This window comes from Marmota marmota, unplaced genomic scaffold, assembly GCF_001458135.2.
Source record: "Marmota marmota marmota unplaced genomic scaffold, marMar, whole genome shotgun sequence".
NCBI lineage: Eukaryota > Metazoa > Chordata > Mammalia > Rodentia > Sciuridae > Marmota > Marmota marmota.
The window spans coordinates 54,280,073-54,297,293 of record NW_025999900.1 but is presented as its reverse complement, the minus strand read 5'-3'; the positions used below and the strand labels follow the sequence as shown (position 1 = coordinate 54,297,293).

The 17,221-nt window shown below is 34.8% G+C and overlaps 1 protein-coding gene across 1 annotated transcript in view; it reads left to right on the top strand.

Moving 5' to 3' along the window:
- The window catches only part of Eml5 (EMAP like 5), a 194,718-nt gene that overhangs the window by 91,326 nt on the left and 86,171 nt on the right, over positions 1–17,221 (top strand). Inside the window, exons 16-20 of the mRNA XM_048799527.1 lie at positions 421–539; positions 2,089–2,275; positions 8,730–8,835; positions 10,590–10,683; positions 11,961–12,061. Of these exons, the coding sequence (XP_048655484.1) occupies positions 421–539; positions 2,089–2,275; positions 8,730–8,835; positions 10,590–10,683; positions 11,961–12,061 (607 nt within the window). The remainder of the gene's footprint in view (positions 1–420; positions 540–2,088; positions 2,276–8,729; positions 8,836–10,589; positions 10,684–11,960; positions 12,062–17,221) is intronic.

Genomic DNA, 17,221 nt, shown 5'->3' with positions numbered 1-17,221 from the left:
AACTTCAGTTCCGTCTTTATCATGCTCCATGCTGTGTATCTGTTATCTTTTGTGGCTTAAATTCTCTAGTAGTGTATGACTCTTTCAGTTTTCTCACTTTAAACATTAAAGCACACTTGTATAAACTTTTCTTTTATGTTAAATGCTTGATATACTAAGTATGCCTGTATTCTCTTAGCCTAAGATTTTTGAAACAGTACACTCCCAGTTATTCCTTTTGAAATATTCTCTTAAGTATAAAGATTTCCTGGAACACTAAATATGTGAGTTTGTTCTTTCTAAAGAAGTACATTTTGTAAAAGTACCTTCCTATTGAAGACAATTGCTAAAGTTGATTAAGAGTAACCATATGTCTAAAAGTTATGTTAGGGGTATGAGCACCTTTTATGAATGTCTTCCTACTTATATACATTTTTAAAGGTTTACAAAGAAGAGCTACCTCAGCTTAAAGAACAATGCAAAGAAAAACAAAAAAGTGCTACTTCTAAAAGAAGAGAACAGGCTCCAGGAAATAGTATCCGATTACACTTTGTTCATGGGTATGAAACAATTGTTTTTCATTTCTGTGTTTGAATTTTAGTTCACACTTATTGTGTAACTTGTTCCAAGTCACACAATTGACTAGCTCTACTAACTGTGTGCCTTTAAACAAGTTACTTAACCTCTCTGTAAAATGGAGATAACAATACCTCCTAAAGTTCTGATTAGGAGCACATAAAGCTGTGATATTGTTGACTTAGAATAGTGCCTGAAACATAATAAGCACTGAATAAGTGTTAAAAATAAATATTAAAAAGTTATTAAAAATAAATTTGTCTTATGGAAGTTCAGTATTATTAAATTGGACATCTTGTCTTTAAAAATATGAGATAATCATCTTCCTTAAATGTGACTAATTTAAAATAATATTGTCTTTCTTTTTGACTGAGCATTTTGGCTTTTGTGTATTAATTTCAATAAAATATTAGAATTTCTGGATTCTCTTAGAATATCTGGCAATACAAGTTTCATATGTCAGCTTGTCAGCAACAGGTTTTCCAATCTGATTCTATTTACCCCTATCCCAGCCCTCATTTTCTTATCAGACTGATAATACTTTCCAAGAATTTGAGAAAGGATTTATTTATTAAGATTATTTTCTCTCCACTGGTAAAACAGGCAATATTTCTATTCAGTTGTGCTTTATAAATTGGGTTTCTTTGAAGCACAAAGCAAGGTTGCTACAGACAGAATTATATTGACATTTTAAGATTTGGTTATTGGTTGGGGACATGGCTTAAGTGGTAGCACGGTCGCCTGGCATGCGTGAGGCACTGGGTTCGGTCCTCAGCACCACATAAAAGTAAAGACAATATCTTTTTATATATTTACTTATTGGTGGACACAGTTGTCCACCTAAAAAATAAATAAATAAATAAATAATATTTTTAAAAAGATTTGGTTACTTTTTCCTGAGCATAATATTTTAAAATTGCTTTTTTTAAAAAAAATTTTTTAGTTGTTGATAGTTCCTTATTTATTTACATGTGCTGCTGAGAATCAAACCCAGTGCCTCATTCACCAGGTAAGTGTGCTACTGCTGAGCCACAGCCACTTAAAATTGTTTTTTAAATTTCTTTTTGAAATATATGTTTTCACAGTTCAACATTATGCATAAAAGGGGTTTAAAACCTTCCTCTCACTTCTGCCTTCCCAACCATCATTTCCCTTCAGGCAATCACTGTTACTTAGTTTGGTAAATAAAAATGCATTTATAAACAGATATGTATTATTTTCTATACCCTTTTATTTATTAAAAAAGTAACTGTTTTTGTCTTTATAAATTTAATATTATACACATGCAATTAATAGTATACTAGATATATTTTTCAGCACCTTGCTGTTTTTTGCTCAGTATTATGGTTTGGATTAGCTATTTGTAATCAGAGCAGTTCATAAATGCTTATAGCTCTAAGAAGGTGGTGTTTTCTTTTAATTGTTCAGCATTCTTTAAAACTGGAAATTAAATGACCCTAAAATTACCTATTTCTAAAATTACCTATTAGATCAAAGACCAAAACTAATTGTATGATTTGTTTTCTATATTAGTTACAGAGGTTACGACTGTCGAAGTAATCTGTTTTATACTCAAATTGGTGAAATTGTGTACCATGTGGCAGCAGTGGGTGTCATTTACAATAGACAACAGAACACACAGCGTTTTTACTTGGGTCATGATGATGATATTCTTTGTCTGGCTATTCATCCTTTGAAAGACTATGTGGCTACAGGCCAGGTAAGGTCCTTTGAAAGATTATGTGACCAAAAGCCTGATAGGTTAGACCTTTTCTGAGTTAGGTTAGTCTACTTCATTCATGTGTGTGTATATATACACACACACACACACACACGAGAGAGAGAGAGAGAGAGAGAGAGAGAGAGAGAGTTTTTTTTCTAGGAAATGGAGAGTAAAGAATTGTTTTGAATGGGATTTTATTTTCATATTATGAAGTTTACCTCAACTTTTTCCCTACAGTTGTCCTTATAGTATAGTTGTTTTAATTATTATTATCTTAAGGGATGAGGAAGTAGGTAGAGTGATGATCTAGCACTTGTGATGCCCTGAGTTCAATCGCCAGTCCTGAAAAAAATTTTTTTGATTATTATTTCTTGAATTTTAATTTGGAACTAAGAATACTGCCTGATTTTCTTTCTGTCAGGATATGTATATTTTTAAATTTGTGAGTAGTTATAGAAAAGATGGAAGACTAGAAATTGGTTTCTTTAGATTGAGTTACTTAAAATAATAAAATACTTAACAAACATTCTGTTACAACACAGAATGACAGTGCTTTATATTTTGCAATCATGATAGCAAGCTATTCAAGTTTACCAAGATATAAAGCACATAATCAATCCTGTTGTACATAGAAATAGTGATCTTTGTGGACTTCTTAACAAAAGGAAGGCGAGAATGGAATATTTCAATTTGCCAGTATGAAAAAGAACTGACACTTGGGGAACAGTAAACTTTTTAGAAATGTTATAAATGAAATAAATGACTGGCAATTTCACTGACAGTAAAAAGGGGGAAATATAAAAAGCGTTCATATTAACCAGCAGAAAAGAAACATGAGCTATTTAAAGAACTAAGAGAACTAGAAAGGCAAAGAAAACTATAGTGTTATTTTTCTTTAGGTTTTTGTAGATAATTTTGGAAATGTAAATGATTAATTCAGAAGTTCCATGTAGATTTCCTGGACTAATTCAATCTCTCTTCCAGATCTGTCAATCACAAGTTCCTGGAAAATCTGTAAATCTTCCTGTGTACTGTTAGTTAACCTCCCAGTAAATTCATTGAGAGATACTATTTCTTTGAATCCATCCCATTATTTGATTCTTGGTTTTAATTCTTGCACCACAGGAGTCTTATTAAGGAAGTTGGGGCCTAATCCCATATGATGAAGATTAGGGCCTACTTTTTCTTCTATTAGACACAGGGTCTCTGGTTTAATTCCTAGGTCCTTGATCCACTTTGAGTTGAGTTTTGTGCATGGTGAGAGATAAGGATTTAATTTCATTTTGTTGCATATGTATTTCCAGTTTTCCCAGAACCATTTGTTAAAGAGGCTCTCTTTTCTCCAATGCATGTTTTTGGCACCTTTGTCTAATATAATTGTAATTTTGTAGGTAAGTCTCTGTGTCCTCTATTCTGTACCATTGGTCTACCAGTCTGTTTTGGTGCCAATACCATGCTGTTTTTGTTACTGTTGCTCTGTAATATAGTTTAAGGTCTGGTATAGTGATGCTACCTGCTTCACTTTTCCTGCTAAGAATTGCTTTAGCTATTCTGGATCTCTTATTTTTCCAGATGAATTTCATGATTTCTTTTTCTGTTTCTATGAGGAATGACATTGGGATTTTGATCAGAATTGCATTAAATCTGAATAGTGCTTTTAGAAGTATGGTCATTTTGATAATATTAATTCTGCCTATTTCTTGAAGAACCTATAATTTAGGGGATTTTCCAGCACTGTCACCTGATAAGATGAGGACCATGGCAGTCTGGGGATCTTGAGACTGACCAGATCACCAGAAACCATCTTGAGATCACCTGATTGACACCATTCCTATATTTCTTCCTATACCCTCCCCTCACCAAGTTTCCTTTAAAAGAAGAGCTGGAAACCCCTAGAATGTATCTCTTACTCTTTGAGATGGTCCATATTCTCCCTTAAATGTATATCTGCTGTCTTAAATAAAGGTGTCTATGCCTTGTGGGGGAGGGATAGAAAGCACAAATATTGAAGTAGAAATCAGTGAGAAAAGTCTTAGTTGATACGTGTCTACACAGATATCTTAGAGAAGCAAGGGAAAGAATAATGTCTGTAGATTTTTAAAAATTTTTTAGATGTTGATGGACCTTCATTTTATTAATTTATTTATATGTGGTGCTGAGAATTGAACCCAGTGCCTCGCACATGCTAGGCAAGCGCTCTACCACCAAGCCACAACCTCAGCCCTGTAGATTCTTACTCGGTAAATACTTTACTAGTTTCTGACTGTAAGTTCATTGTATTCCCTCCTCAACTCCATGAGAGTAAAATCATTTTCTTCCTTTTACAAATGAGAAAGTTCTGTTTTAGAGAAATTAAATAATTTTCTTAAGATCACTCAGCTGTTAAGTAGTAAAGTCTAAAGCCTTTAGTCTATCAGACTTTATACACTGTATAAATATACCTTTAAAAAAACCTTTTTGTTATTTTTGTTGTACCTGGGGATATAACTCAAGGGGACTTAACCACCAGTCTCAGTAAGTTTCTTGGGACCTCGCTAAATTGCTGAGGCTGGCTTTGAGCTTGTGATCCTCCTGCCTCTTGAGTCACTGGGATTACAAGCATGTGCCAACATGCCTGGCTCCCCTTTTACATTCTCAGTTTTGTAGGGGTCAGGGAGGCAACATGCATCATCCTATATAGCTTCCCTGAGAGGAAAGAAAACTCAACCCTTTTTTCTTTCTTTTCCTTCCTCCTGCCCTTTGTGCCTTGATGAGCTCTTTTGCTTCTCCATTACTTTCCTCCCCTACCATTTTTCCTTTTGTTTTCTCCTTTGTTTCTTCCATTATTCAAAAACATTTATCAAGCACATTCTATATTGCCAGGAAATGTGCTGGAAATATATAAATAAATAAGAAGACATACATGCAAGAAAAATTGTAATACCATGTCAGAATTACAGACCAGAATTTTTCAACCTCAGCACTATTGATGACTTATGCCAGATAAAAAATTTTTTTGTTGTGGGAAGCTAACCTCTGCATTGCAGAATGTTGAGCAGCATCCCTGACATCTACTCACTAAATGCCAGTAACCCATCTGCCTGAGTTATGCTAACCAAAAATGTCTCTAGACAATGCTAGCTGTCCTCTAGGAGGCAAAATCACCTCATTTTTAAATGTAGAATCTGGTGAGAGTGTAGTGAAGAAGGACTAATGAATTGTGCCCGGTAGAATCAGGGAAAACCTGGAAGTATAACATTTATGCTGCATAGTTTACTAGCAGAGGGAAAGTGAGGGAAAGCATTCTAAGTCTGTCATATGATCTGTAAAATTAGGGGGTGAGGTAAAGCGCAGCTTATTTAAAGAACTGTGAATAGCCCACAGTATTCAAATCTTAGAGTGCATGATGGACATTAGTAAAAGAACTAATCAAAAAGATAGGTGGGGGCATGAGGGGCATCACCTGCCTTTAGGCTATATAAAGGGTTCCTCTTGAAGCATAGTTATATACCCAGGTGCTTTGGCAAAGAAGTTGAACCATTATTCTGATATTGCTGGAATGAAGACAGTGTAGAGAGTGGCCACTTACTACCATGATTCTGGGATTTAATGGAATTCAGGTCAGATTAAATAAAATGTCAGTATGACACTGGACATCCCTTCATACCCATCAAGCCATAGCTCCTTTGCTTACACAACAGCATTTCTGCCTTAGGCACTACAGACTCAAGGTCTATCTCCTAGAACACAGGTTTACACAGCCTTTTCAACTTCTCCCACCATTTTCCATTTCTTACCTCTGTTATATTACAGTCAACCAGTCACATCTCTATAAATTTATAAAAAGTGTTAAAACTGATTGAAATTGAACCCTTTATTAAAAAGAAAAGTGATTCTGGAGGATTCTATGTGGATGTTTTGGAATTTAACAAATCTAAAGAGTGTTTTGATTTGTTTTGTTTTTTTTTGGAGACTAGAATATAAAGAATGACCTCTTGGCAGGTGAGACCTCATGGAAGAAGTTAGTTCATGGGGGTGTGCCCTTGAAAGGGATATTGGCTTTTCCTGTCTTTCTTGTTCACCTTGTGGCCACTATCAAGTATGCAGCCTCCTCTGTTTTGCACTCCCTCACATGTTCTGCCTTGCCATGGGCCCAGAGGCAGGGGGGCCAAGCAACCATGGATTGGGAAACATGAAACAAAAGAAACCTTTCCCCCTTTTAAGTTTGTTATCTCAGGTATTTTGCCATAGTGGTGAAAACCTGACTGATAAATCTCCCTGTATCCCTAAATAAAATATCACAGGTATACTCCAAAAATATTGTCTGTTCTTCAGCCAAACTGATTTTGATGTTCAAGACCATGCTTCTCCATTTATTATCTGTTGGAAAATTAACTAACATCTCTGTGCCTGTTTTCTAATTTTTTAAAAAAATTCACTTTTAATTAATTTTATTTTGGGGATGTGTGTGTATGTATGAGAGAGAGAGAGAGAGAGAGAGAGAGAGAGAGAGAGATACTGGAGATTGAACCAGGGGCACTCTACCTCTGAGGTACATCCTCAGCTCTTTTTACTTATTTTGAGACAAAGTCTTACTAAGTTACAAACTTTTGATCCTCCTGCCTCAACCTCCCAAGTAGCTCCTCGTCTTTTAAAATAAGGATACTACCAATACCTATCTTATAGGGTTCTTGTGATTGTGAAATGAGTTAACCTTTGTAAGGTATATAGAACAGTTTCTGGCACATAAGTCAGTTCTCAGTGAATGCAAGTATATTACTATTAATCATTATCATCATCATCATCATCATCATCATCATCATCTGTAGATGATATGTCCAGTAGGTAGTTGAAAATGTAAGTCTTAAATTCAGGAAAAAATAATGATTAGAGAGTAAGACTTAGGAGACACTTGTTGATTTAACCACTGAAACTGTGAAAGAGATACCTCAGGCAAAATTTAGAATAAGAAGCCTGTAGAATTAAAGATGAACTCTTGAGGGAGATTAGCATTTAAGAAACAGGTGATGAAAAAACATAGCAAGAGTCGAGAAGACCAGAGAACCAGGTAAGAGTAGTACTGTAAAATCACCAGAAGTATCAAAACCTGCAAAATTTAAAAGCCACTAGTAATGTTTAACTGAATAATTTAGTGAAATATTGTCTGCTTTTAGTGTTGTTTCATGTTATGTCTTCATATAAAACAAAATGTACTATAATTAAATTAACAGTCATGTTATTTCAGGAGTTGTCATGATATACAAATATATCATGATTCTTAAAGCTAGAGGAACAATTACTTGAATTTGAGGAATAATTAAAAAATGATAGATTACCTGTATATAAGTGAATACCATAAACTAAGTATGTTAATTTGATTTTTATCAATGTGACAGAATACCTGAGATTTAAAAAAAAAAAAAACTTAAGGGAGGAAAGATTTATTTTGGTTCACATATTCAGAATGTTCAGTATACAGTTGCTTAACCTCATTACCTTGGGTCTGTGGTAAGGCAGAGCATCATGGTGGAGCAAAGCTGCTTACCTCAAAGTTGCCAAGAAACAAAACAAAATCAAACACAAAAAGAGGAAGGGTCTGGGACCCCAGTAACTCTTTTAAGGGCATCTCCCAGTGACCTAACTTCCTTCCACTAGACCCCATCTTCTAAAGGTTCTACAATAGTACCACCAATTGACAACCAAAATTTTAACACATGGACCTTGGGAGAGACACTCCAGATCCAAGCTATAGCACCAAGTTAAAAGATAAATGACAGGGCTGGGGTTGTGGCTCAGCGGTAGAGCGCTCACCTAGCACGTGCGAGGCACTGGGTTCAATCCTCAGCACCACATAAAAATAAATAAAGTAAATATATTGTGCCCAACTATAACTAAAAAAAAATTTTTTTAAAGATAAATGACAGAGTGATATTATCTATTTAGAGTCCCATTTATATGCTTATTGCTTTAATCCCATCTGAATCTTTGCTTACACCTAATTTAAAATGTGCTTGCTTGCTTCTCTTTGTGTCCAAGTCCTGCTTTTTCTGAAGGCCCAATTTCTAGTACCATCTTATTCATGAAGTCTTTTTTTTCAGGACCTTTTAAATCTCATTAATTGAAAGTTTTCTGTTTTCCCAATGAAAAGATATCTGAATGTCTTAGTACTTGTTGTATCTGGCATAGAAATCCTGCCAATAATAGTGCTTAACAAGCATTTATTATCATTTTTTAAGAAGTATAGGAGTCATATAGTTCTAGAATATTCCTAGAAACACAGAGCCTAGCCGCATTGGCTTTTGAATGAATATTAAGAAAAAATCCAGTCATGTATCCAGTCTGCTTTATATTTTTGATAAATTTCTATAGTAAATAAAACAAAGGCTGTGAAATATCTTGTTTTATTTACTTTTAGCAGATGTAAAAATGATTAACTTTATTGCATATATTGATTTTTATAATTCTATTTTAGGTGGGTAGGGATCCCTCAATTCACATATGGGATACAGAGACTATTAAACCATTGTCAATATTAAAGGGCTACCACCAATATGGTGTCTGTGCTGTTGATTTCTCAGGTAAGCCTATTTTCTATTTCAATAAGAATGATCCAAATGCAGAGGCAATATGTAGAATTTTAATCTGAATCAGTGTTACCTAAGCTTGTGATTTAGCTATGTCCTTCACAATTTTTTTTCAAATGTGCATACTGTTGTTCTAATTAAACACAGCAGTGAAAGTATAGATTCATTGACTAGTGTCTAATTATAGTTCAATTAGTATGATTTTAATACCCTTTAAACTTTGTTAAAAACTTACCCTTTAAACTCTATTAAAATCAACACTTAAAATCAACTCAGTTACACTAAATGGTATGTATCTCTCCTTTTGGGCAAACTTCTGATTTCATCTTAATGTTTTATAGTTACAGAATAAACTTTGAAAATGCTAATGGTGAAAGGTTAAGAATGAAAGAAATGAGAACTGAAATATTTGTTTAAGACATTTCTATTAAGTGACAATTTCAGGCCACCTTATAATTTCAGAACATGCTTACACTTTTCAGTATGTTTAAACATTAGCAACTAAAGATAGGTCTATACTGAAAGCCAGGGTGTGGAGTAGGAAGAGGGAAGAAAATATCCTTAACAGAGAATTCTATATTAAATTAGTGCTTTTTTGCTATTCTGACTGAAGTGACAAGTTAACCATAAGTGAGATTTAGGAGAAAATATATATATACTTTCAAGGAGACTAATAGTCAAGAAACAAGAAAATGAATAACAGATTAAGTGGATCAACAATAAAAATGCCACTGGAAGTATTGAGGAACTAATTGAGGTTTACAAACGTGTGGCAAAATAGAAAACATTTTCTTATAGTCTAAGCCTTATAACCTGTGTATAAACACAGCCTGTCAGCCTGTCTCATTATTCATTTGTCTCAATGATTCATCTAATATACTCATTACTTGTTGCTTAATAACAAATAATTGACGTTCATTAAAAGCAGTAATACTAATGTTGACAGTATATTGTAACCTGTGTATTTTTCATTTAGCTTTTCATGATTACTGAGTTCTTATTATCACAACAGAATTCTTATGGTGAATTTAATGGAATCAAATCTTTTATTCCCCTCCTTTCTTAATTTATCTTTCCTTTTCATTTTTTCCCTGCAGATTTTGTTTTGTTTTTAATTGACCTGTAACAATTATACATGATCATGGGTATAGTGTGATGTTTTGATATGTGTAAACACTGTGTAACAATTATCTCAGAGTCTTTAGCCTATTCATCAATTCATACATTTATCACTTTCTCTTTCCCTTTCCCATCCCAATTAGTTGGACAGATAAAGCATAAGGTCAGGTGAGATAAAAAAGAAATTAATTTAGCTCACAGGTAGACCCATTGGTTCTGCCTCTGGTGAGAGCCCCCTTGGCTGTGTCACAACATGATAGATGGCATCATGGTGGGAATGAAAGCAAGAAGGAGAGATCACGTGGTGAGATGGGAAGCCAGAGAGATTCAGGGGTCAAGTTTGCTGTTTTATAACAACCCATTATCATGGAACTCACTCACTCTGAAAGACCAGCATTATTCCTTACTGAGGGCAGAGCCCCCTATAACGTTTTTACCTCAAGGTAGGCCCCAACTGTGAAAGGTTCTATCAACTCAGTACCACCACACTGAGGACCAAGCCTCTAGCACCTGAAACTTGTAGGGAAACTACATTCAAATGACAACATTTAGCTTTAGAATACGTACAAAATGTTTGTCTTCTGAATGTAAATGGTCAGTAAGTATATCACTCTGATTAATTGTCACAGCGGATGGGAAACGTTTGGCTTCAGTTGGAATAGATGATAGCCACACCATTGTACTGTGGGACTGGAAGAAAGGAGAGAAACTTTCAATGGCAAGGTAAGGAAGTAACTTGATATGACAAAATACTAGAATTATTTTGGAATTAAAAAACTTTAAAATAATTTTGAAATCAAGCAAATATGCTACCATCTTTTTTATCTTTGAATAAATAATATCAGGTAAAAGATAATTGATTTTATAATTTCTTTGTAAGCTGAGTCTTTATGAGCATTTTTAAAATATATTTTTAGTTATCAATGTATCTTTATTTTATTTATTTATATGTGGTGCTGAGGATCAAACCCAGTGCCTCACACACGCTGAGCAAGTGCTCTACCACTGAGCCACAACCCCAGCCCTGGACCCCTTTCCTTACTGTAACTATAATAAGGCTCTGAAAATAATAGTTACTTTAATTATCCATTTACAGGTAGAGTGAATTCTATATAATAGCCTATTAGACAGCAGTGTTATAACATAAACAGTGAACAGCCAAAATGTTTATATTATATATTTAAGTGAAAAAAGATATACCTATCATAAAGAAGTTATTGCGGTTTTTAATCTATTTTTCTTCACTCTAAATTTTCTATAGTGAATATCTTGGTTTTTATTTTTAATTTTTTTATTATGATGAATCAGAAATATTCCTATGAAGAAACCTAAATTCCTAAGATGAAAATTAGAATTGTTTTACTAAAATTATATAATTTACAATTGAAAAGTTAATTATCTAAAATGATTAAAGATTGTTGGAAAAACTATGTTAAATTTTAATGAAATATTACTTAAATTCTTTAATTCATTTATGTCATAAGCTGTGTTCCTCATGCACAGTTGTAGGTATCATAGGTGCTACTCAAAAGAAGTTTTCACTGTTTCTATCTTTTGACAACCTGTTGAACAGAGTTGACATATTAAAATAATGACAAAGCCAGGTGCAGCGGCACATGCCTGTAATTCCAGCCACTCGGGAGGCTAAGGCAGGAGGATGCAAGTTGGAGACCAGCCAGATCAACTTAGTGAGCTCCTGTTTCAAAAAATAAAAAGGGCTGGGGATGTAGCTCTGTGGTATAACAGCCCCAGGTTAAGTTCATAGTACTGCCAAGAGAGAGAGAGAGAGAGAGAGAAAGAGAAACACACACACAGAGACACACACACGCACACACACATAAAGTGAATATACAAATGCATGTCTTCACAGCCCAAACCCAAAGGACAAGTGGGAAATAGACATTCAGTAAAGTGAGAAGTAAAGATAGAGTATGGATCAGGGAAAAGGTTGTTACAGGATAGCTTTGTCTTCAGAGCTAAAAATTTTGTATTTATTTCAGAGGAAGTAAAGATAAGATTTTTGTTGTTAAGATGAACCCCTACATGCCTGATAAACTGATTACAGCTGGAATTAAACACATGAAATTTTGGCGTAGAGCAGGTAAGGAAGTGTTTCATTTTACTTCTTTGAAAATTAAGAAATTGTTATTTTTTTAATATTTATTTTTTAGTTGTAGTTGGACATAACACCTTTATTTCACTTGTTTATTGCTGAGGATCGAACCCAGGGTCTCGCACGTGCGAGGTGAGCGCTCTACCGCTGAGCCACAACCTCAGCCCAAGAAATTGTTATTTTAAAAAGTAATTTAGCTAAGTGCAGTGTGGTATCCCAGACTGGATTCTGGAACAGAAAAGGGACATTGGTGGAAAAACTGGTGAAATCTGAATGAAACCTAGGGTTCAGTTAATAGTAATATATCAAAAATGATGGTTTCTTAGTTTTGACAATGGAATTGTAATAATAGAAGATGTTAACATTAGAGGAAACTGGATGGAGGCATATATGGGAACACTATGTTATCTCTGCATCTTTTTTGGAAATCTAAAATTTTCCAAGATAGATTTATTTTTAAGTGACTTACTGTTGTGTTGGTGCATTTTAAACAAAGATGCATTTATGTAATATTCATATTTGCAAAAGGAATTAACATATGAGATTAATCAGTTGGTTGTCTAGACTCCTTTCTTCTATTAAAGGACATGATTTATAGTTTAAACTAAAAGTGAAAAATTATGTAAAAATTCTTTATATGATATAGAAACAAAATGTTCCTTTAATTTAGTCATTTGTAACTGTAAATTACAAATATAGAAGTTCACATCTTAAAATAAAAAATATTTTTTCTTTTCCAGATAGAATGAGTACATTTATAAAGTCCCAACAATGTCACATTGATGTCTCAATGAATTTAAATCTTTCACAGAAAATATGTAAATGTAGGAGGAAGAATAGGCTTAGTGAAGACATTTCCCAAGTTCAAGTACCTTTCAAGTTGTATTCTACATAGGAAATAACTTGATTCTTCTGATTTGGAGTTAATATTTTATCACAGATTTATCATAGTGTATGCATTTACAAAGGAAAAAGTATTTTCATGTTTATAATTTCATTTCCATATGATTGAACAAAATTTTCATTTGGACCTCTTAGTCACTTGAAATTGCAAATAGCCAGCAAATATTATTTAGCATTTCTCTTAAAAACAAAAACTATGAATTTGTTATTTTAAAGAAAGTAAATAGCCTTAAAATGAAAAGATATATAACTGAGTAACTTTCTTCCTTAAATTTGATTACACATATATTTGACCTGAACTTGAACCTGAACCGTATAAGGATAAATGTTAGGGTTTTAGTGCACATTTCAACCTTCATCACTTTTAGAGTTCTGATCCATGGAGTTCACTAGCCAAGTGGGAAATTAGTACCTATTTTCTTATTCTAAGTATTGTCTAACACTCTAAATGCATACTTTTAGGTAAATTAAGTTGAAGAAGGTGAATCAGACCTGAGGTTAAAATGGAGTCTCTCTTGCCACTTATCCCAAATCTAGACTGGGCATTCCAAGTTATGAATTATTGGTTTCTCCCTAAAGTATTTTAACTCTATTCCAAAGACAGGGAACCACTGAAAGTTTTTAAGTGTTAATGACATGGTCTTGTGCAATAGGAACATGTTATATTATATGTATCAGAAAACCTAACTATCAGTTATCTAAACCAGGAGTGAAAACTTTCTGCAAATGATCAGATAGGAAATATTTTAGGTTCTCCAGGTGAAAAGGACAAAAATGAAGAATATTCGTAGGTACTTAGAGAACAAAGGGAAAAATTGTCCTGTTTTGATTACCCTGTTTGTTCCCAATTGCTATGAATTGGAAATATACTCTCCAAAACTATACTATTGTAGGGAATGGGCCTAGTAGGTTGGGGTATGGTGTTAGTCAGCTTTTTTTTTTTTTTTTGACAGTGACCAAAATAACTGAAAAACAGCAACAACAACAACAAAAAAAAAACTTAGAGGAGGAAAAGTTTAGTTTAGCTCACAGTTTCAGAGGCCTTACTTAGTCCATGGTGGCCGACTTTATTAATCTGGAATATCATAGTGGAAGGTAAGGCAGGGAAATCTGCTCAAGCCATGACAGCCAGGGAGCAGAGAGAAGGGGCTGAGGAGGAGATGAACCCTTGCAGGGTATGCTCCTGGTGACCTACTTCCTCCAACTATCTCCTAGTAGTTCATTCAGCTATCAATGGGTTTATCCATTTAATGAGGTCAGAGTCCTTATAATATAATCATTGCTTGAAAGCCTCACTTATGAACCCTGCATCCCTAAAGACTATGCTTCTAACATATGAACTTTTAAGGACATTCCAGATCCAAATCATAACAGGTGGAGAAGTAGCCATGGGCAGCTTCACTCTGAAGCTATGTGTCCCAATGAAGCATAGATACCAATGTGTCTTCTTTCTGAGAACCTGACCCTCTGAACTTAGGCAACTGGCCAAAGATGGGGGAAACTACTGGACTTATTCCACTGCTAGGTGCTTAGCAGTTGCCATTAGCAGAGTCTTCAGCGTATAGTTGGTGACCAGATCAGGCTCTAGGCAGCTGTTAGCTGCAGCTGCAAATCAAACAGGCTTTCTGTGGCTCTAGTGCTAACCTCCTCCAGTGGAATTTAAATAAAATAGATGGCCACAGAATTTGACCCATAACCAGTTGTTTGCTGACCCCATTCTAGACAGATAGTCTGTGCTGTAATGAAGCGCAGTTGCCCTACCTGTGCACTAGATTCCTTCTCTCAAGGACACCACTCCAGTTCTTTCCTTTCTGACTTTCCCTTCAGCATGTAAGTCTGGTATTATTTCCTTATCTTTTTTTTTTTTTTTTTTTTTTGGTACTTGTGATTGAACCCAGGGATGCTTAACCACTGAACAACATCCCCAGCCCTTTTATTTTTTATTTTAAGACACAGTTTTGTAAGTTGCTGAGGCAGGCCTCAAACTTGTAATCCTCCTGCTTCAGCCTCCTGAGTCACTAGGATTACAGGTGTGTGCTACTATGCCCGGCCATTTCTTCATCTTGAATAAATGAAACAAACCTTTCAATTCTGTTCTCTAGTTGCTAATCAGTCTCTCTTGTTTCCTATATACTGAAGCACCTCCAAACAGTTATGTGCTTTCACTTTATAGTTACTCCTCTTTCTCTTAAGAGAAATCTAACCTTCACCACGTCATCTGATTGCTCTTGAAGTGTTATTAATGACTCTGCTTGTTGGTTTTCTGAATACTTTCAGAATCTGACCACTTTTCATCTTCTAGGCTACCACCCTGGTCCTTGCCTCCTTAATCATTTAGTCAGATGATTGAAATAGACATATAACTTTTTATCCCCCTCATCCTTCAATCTGTTCTCAACCCAGAAGTCAAAATTAATTTTAATAAGTCATATGCCAGATCTTATCATTCTACTACTCAAATATTTTCCATCTCATGCAGAGTAAAAGCTATACCCTTATAGTGGCCTGCAAAACACCCTCTGACCCATCTCCTAGTATTGTTTCTCTTTCTTTTTTAAAAAATTTAATTAATTAATTAATTTTACAGTAGAATGCATTTTGACACATAATACACAAATGGAACACAATATCTCATTCCTCTGGCCGTACATGGTTCACAGTCACTCCACTAATGTAATCGTACATATATATAGGGTAATAATGTCTGTCTCTTTCTACCATCCTTCCCACCCCCACAAGCCCACCCCTCCCCTGACTCCCCTCTATACAAACCAAAGTTCCTTCATTCTTTCCTATCCCCCTGCCCCACTGTGGATCAGCATTCGCTTATCAGCTTTTGGTTTTTTGGGATTGGCTTGTTTCACTTAATGATATTCTCTAGTTCCAGCTATTTACCTGCAAATGCCATAATTTCATTCTTCTTTAAGGCTGAGTAATATTCCATTGTGTATACGTACTATGTTTTCTTTATCCATCCATTCTTTATCCAGGTTGAAGGGCACCTAGGTTGGTTCCCTAGTTCAGCTATTGTCAATTGAGCTGCTATAAACATTGATGTGGCTGTGTCACTGTAGAATGCTGATTTTTAAGTTTTCTGGATATAAGACTGGGATATCTGCGTCAAATGGTGGATCCATTCCAAGTTTTCTGAGGTATCTCCATACTGCTTTCCATAGTGGTTGCACCAGTTGCAGTCCCACCAACAATATATGAGTGTACCTTTTCCCCCACATCCTTGCCAATACTTTTTATTGCTTGTAAACTTGATGATTGCTGTTCTGACTAGAGTGAGATGAAATCTTAAGAGTAGTTTTTACTTGCATTTCTCTAATTACTAGAGATAATGAACATTTTTTCATATGTTTGTTGATCGGTTGTATTTCTTCTTCTATAAAATGTCAATTCAGTTCCTTAGCCCATTTATTGACTGAGTTATTTATCTTTTTTTGGTGTTCTTTATATATCCTGGAGATTAGTGCTGTGTCTGAGGTACCTGTAGTAAAGACTTTTTCCCATTCTGTGGGCTCTCTCACCACATTATAGATTGTTTCCTTTGCTGATAAGCAGCTTTTTAGTTAGAATCTAGCCCACATACTGATTCTTGATTTTACTTCTTGTGCTTTAGGAGTCTTGTTCAGGAAGTCAGATCTTAAGCCAACATGATGAAGATTTGGGCCTACTTTTTCTTCTGTTAGGTGCAGGGTCTCTGTTCTAGTGTCTAAGACTTTGGTCCACTTTGAGTTGATTTTTGTGCAAGGTGAGAGATAGATGTTCAATTTCATTCTGCTACATTTGGATTTCCAGTTTTCCCAGCACCATTTGTTGAATGGGCTCTCTGTTCTCTAATGTATGTTTTTGATGCCTTTGTCTAGTATGAGATAGTCATATTTATGTGGGTTGGTCTCTGTGTCTTTTATTTTGTACCACTGGTCTACATGTCTGTTTTGGTACCAAAACCATGCCATTTTTGTTACTGTTGCTCTGTGATATAGTTTAAGGTCTGTGATGCCTCCTGCTTCACTCTTCTTGCTAAAGATTGCCTTGGCTATTCTCGTTCTCTTATTTTTCCAAATGAATTTCATGATTGATTTTTCTAGGTCTATAAAGAATGTCATTGGGATTTTTATAGTAACTGCATTAAATCTATATAACAGTTTTGATAGTATGGCCATTTTGACTATATTAATTCTGCCTATCCAAGAGCATGGGAGATCTTTCCATCTTCTGAGGTCTTCAATTTCTTTC